At 42.9% G+C, this 4695-nt stretch overlaps 1 protein-coding gene across 21 annotated transcripts in view; it reads right to left on the bottom strand.

Moving 5' to 3' along the window:
- The window catches only part of LOC110496473 (triple functional domain protein), a 123672-nt gene extending 119810 nt beyond the window's left edge, over positions 1-3862 (bottom strand). For all 21 annotated transcript variants that reach the window (XR_016488571.1, XR_016488565.1, XR_016488572.1 and 18 more), the window contains exon 1: positions 3427-3862. Coding sequence is in view for 8 of the 21 variants with exons in the window: in XM_036953054.2 (XP_036808949.2) it covers positions 3427-3496 (70 nt within the window). In the remaining 13 variants the exon portion in view is untranslated. The remainder of the gene's footprint in view (positions 1-3426) is intronic.
- Positions 3863-4695: the final 833 nt, after the last annotated feature.

Raw genomic sequence — 4695 nt, 5'->3', positions numbered from 1 at the left:
GGGGCGGTTGAGTGCTTTTGACACGTAAGGCTGCATCCTCACAACGTCTGAAACGAGAGAGGGTGAGACAGGGTTAGAGACAGAAATGAGCGAGAGAACAAGAACGAGACAGAACGAGACAAACAAAGGGAAGACATGACAGAGAGAGGGAGAGTGAGGATAAAAACATACCCGATGGCTAGGCACTACTAAGCAGGCAGGTCTTAAACCTGTACATGTTGGAACCTGTACATGATGCCCCGATGGAGATGCAACTCAATATTAGGAAGGTGTTCCTAATGTTTTGTATACTCAGACTATATTATGAATTCAGATGAGGACGTCGTAATAGTACACACAGTTCCTTGTTTCACTTCACTTGAACTATCTCTGTTCCTGTAGTATTGCTGCGTATTATAGAGATGATTTCAGACTGTAGAGTGAGAGGGCTTGAATCTTCTCCAGCTCCAATTTGCATGCATCCACACACACAAATACAAACACAGACAGACACAGACGCACACAGAGACGACTCAACCTGAGCTCAGCTGTCAATCAGAGCTTGTTTGCCCGCAGTGATAGCAGGGCACAGCTCTGCAGCTTACCAAGAACTCTCCCTAAGGGGATCAAAACACTGCAATGGCACCCCATAATAATTACCCATAATAATCCAGCCACAAAAGATGACACTAGACACTGATCTAAGGTCAGCTTTGAGTTTTTCCCCCTAAAAGTTGGGAAAAGCTTGAGGGAAGGTAAGCTGATCCTAGATCTGTGCCTATGGGCTACTTCTGCGAGAGCGCCAAAACAGCTGGTACAGACAAACAGCTGAAGGAAGCACAAATGAACATTTTAACCCATCTCCATAGGAAGTTTTTCAACTCAAAAGAAATAGGAGGTAGGATGTGGGTAATGGTTAAGGTTAGGGTAGACAAGTGGTTTAGGCAAGCCTAGTGCAAAAGTATTCAACTCTGACCCTATGAGGTCCGGAGCCTGCTGGTTCTGTTCTACCTGATCATTCATTTCACCAACCTGGTGTCCCATGTCTAAAATCAGTCCCTAATTAGAGGGGAACAATGAAAAACTGCAGTGGAACTGGCTTTGATGTCCAGGGTTGAGTTTGAGGGGCCTGGTGATTAAAATTGGATGTGGTTGTAGACTGGGAATTTCTATCATGTCTCCCTCAAAGCAGGAAGACTGAATCCATCTTCACAGAGGAACTAACTGCAGTCATAATGAGGATCCAGCACTTCCCATGTGGCCTATTATCTACAGACACTGAGTGGAGTCAAAGGCTTCCCTTTTAAAAAGCATTTTACCTTTATTTAACTAGGCAAGTCAGTTAAGAACAAGTTCTTATTTACAATGACAACCTAGGAACAGTGGGTTAACTGCCTTGTTCAGGGGCAGAACGACAGATTTTTAACTTGTCAGCTCGGGGATTCGATCTAGCAACTTTTCGGTTACTCGCCCAACGCTCTAACCACTAGGCTACCTGCCGTCCCTTACCTTCCCCCTTCATCTCCTCGCACTGAGGTTTAGCCTGACCAGTGAGCCATTGAACAAACACACAAAGGGTCACCCTCCCATCAACCCAAATGCCACCCTTTAATTGATCTAAGTAATAGATTTTTTACAGTGGTAGTTTAGTGCAATACAGTAGTCATGTATGGCCTATAATGCAGCACCAATACATAGAACCCATCTATGAAATCATCAAGCTATAATGATAAGTCCCATTTGATTTTCAGCATATGGTTGTTGTATCATTTCATTCCTCTTAAGATTGGGATGGGTGGTTGATCAACCTAACGTTAGCTGTCACAGTAAGTACATTTTCCTCAATGTAGCTATCAGCAAAGTCAGAGCCAGTAAGGTAGAAAAAAGTGCTAGTGTTAGTTCACAAAAGGCATGGGTGTATTCATTACGGAAACAGTTTAGCGTTTAAGAACCAAACGGAAGCAAACAGAACAAAACTGATGTTTTTAAATGGACAAATTCAGGTACATCCCTCACCGTTTTATCAGTCTGCTTGTTTAACAGACGTTTTGCAACAAAATCGGCAGAATGTCGGATACCGTTGCACAACATTTCGTCTGTTAAAAACTTTTGCAACGGAAACATTTACTCCAAACAGAAAACGTTTTGCAACAAAGGACAGTTGCCATTGGACAAATGCAGGTAGGTCCCTCTCCGTTTCGTTCAGTTTACTGTTTTTTTTCCGCTTGATTCCTACAGTAAAAGGTTTCCATTGCAGAACGTTTGCAACAGAATCTGACTAATGAATACACCACAGATGATAAACACTAACCCAAAATTAGCTCCTTATTCAAAGCACATAAATTATCTCCTTCAGTCTAGAATTCAGAATTGAATAATGGAATAGAAATTGAAGAATGTCAAATATCCACGGGCGAGCTGTTATCCATCTACTGATCAGGATAGATCCAGAAATGACGATTGCTCATAGCTCACTCAGCTAGCTAGCATGACTAACGTTAGCCGAGAAAATGGCTATGATCATATTTAATCTACCATGAAATCACACATTGTGCAGTCACTACTACTAATTTAGCAAATAATACGTTACCTGAACTGTTTAAGATATGCATTGCAATATAAATCAAATGCCTGCATCATATGATCATATTGGGTCATAGGGGAAACCGTATAACTAGGTAGCAAGCTAACCTAGCCACAGTTCAGATAGAGTAATGCATGCCACGGTATTGTTTACATAGCACGCTCGATTGTTTCCTATTTTGACAGCACGGAAACGATACATACGTTACATACGTTTTAGGTAACAATCAACTAACGTTCGGCTGTTTCAATGAAATATGTCTCTAACGTTATAGCTAGCAATCTGACAGTGAGCTGTTTGTGATTTCCCAGTCCCTTGGTTACCTAGTTAGCGACCTAGCTATATTTGATTCTGAACATAGCCAGCTAGCGCACCTAATGTAGTTATTTAGCTATTTTTATAAACGTCAATGGTAGTACACAAGTATATTGGCTATCTATCTAATGTGGCTATTGTCTTTGTATATGCCCAATGTAAGCACGATAGCTAGCTAATTTCGGGGTGAATCGGTTATAAAAGCCAACCAAGCTAACATTATTTAGCATGTGTCTGTGGACGGAGTTGGGCTGCTAAGGGAGTCGAGAGCTCTCATGGCTGGTTGACATGGTTAGTTACATTTTAATGACTGTGTAACAAATGCACGACAGCTCTCACCATTATGTCTGCATAACAGCCACCCATTTATGATCCATTGTCGCTTCTACAAACGAATAAGGACACCTGGGCGAATGTTTAGTTGAAACCTCCCCCACCCCACCATTGCACCGAAAACACAGTGCTCAACCGGGAACAATGCCCCCCCACCCCTATGTCGCCTTTACGGGACGGCTCATTTGCTCTCCCCGATCCGTTTTCGGGCTTACCAGATTTAAAGAACGCCGCTATATCGGCTGCGTCCTTTGACGTCTCATCAGCTCCTTCCCCAGAGCTCATGATGGTGGCCACCAACAGCCGCGATCCCAACTAAATTCCCAATGCGGTGAAAGACAAAAATCAGTTCGTTCCTCGGAAAAGCGTAGGCCAAGAGACACCCGGACTGACAGAATCGTTCCTAGATGCTAGCGCCATAAGCAAACCTCCATCTTGGGTAATGCAAACGCACAGCCGGGCGGCCGCCGGGTTCCTCATCCGAGTCGAGCCGAAAAGAGAGTCGTTGTAGACGCGAAGAGGGGGGCAGAGGGGCATGGTATTCGGGAGGGGCTGGGTCTCTGTTCGGTGACTCTCCGGAAGCATTCGGAAACTGCCAGACAGAGAGCGGGCGAACACGGGATGACCGGCAACGACTGTCTGTGAGTCATTAATGAACATGACAGTGATTTGTGCTTTTTTTAAATACAGCATCATACTGGCTGTATTTCTGTATTTTGAAAGTTATATCATTTATATCACAAGATTTTTTATAACTAATGGGAACAAATTAGTAATAGTGGGCAGAACAGGCAAGGAGGTGGGCAGAGCCAAGCACAAGGTAGCAAGATCCTATTGGCCATTCTGGCAAATATTTCCATATTGCCGTTAGGGAACGCACACTCTGTGAAATGCATGTGCGCAATAACTCAATTTGCCTTTGCACTCCTAAACAACGGGACTCTGTTCATAACAGATTCTAGATCAAATGTTTCATTGATGAGAATGCAGAATATCGGCCAAAATCCATCTTGTTCCATCTTCACCCAGTGCCTGCCACTTAGCTTCCTCTCACAAGTGGAAACACCAAGCGGATGTTTCACATTTATACTTCCGGGGAAATATATGTCTCATTGTTTTTTCTGTGGTTAAATATCTTGAGAACTTGATTGCTAACATGCACATCATTTTGGGACTATATCAACAATGTACTAATTAAACAAATACCAAAATATAGTTTTTGGGTGGAGTTTTCAAATTCAAACTAATTCTGATTTGGTCGTAGGCCTAAAGTGTGTAGCCTAACCAATAACCAATGGTTAGGCCTAATGAAGACCCTACAGACAACTGAAAGAAGATCATGGGTCTACAGTGCCTTGCGAAAGTATTCGGCCCCCTTGAACTTTGCGACCTTTTGCCACATTTCAGGCTTCAAACATAAAGATATAAAACTGTATTTTTTGTGAAGAATCAACAACAAGTGGGACACAATCATGAAGTGGAAC

The sequence above is a fragment of the Oncorhynchus mykiss genome, chromosome 18, assembly GCF_057628025.1.
Source record: "Oncorhynchus mykiss isolate SJ-2025 chromosome 18, ASM5762802v1, whole genome shotgun sequence".
NCBI classification, from domain to species: domain Eukaryota; kingdom Metazoa; phylum Chordata; class Actinopteri; order Salmoniformes; family Salmonidae; genus Oncorhynchus; species Oncorhynchus mykiss.
This window is presented reverse-complemented; position numbering and strand designations above follow the sequence as displayed.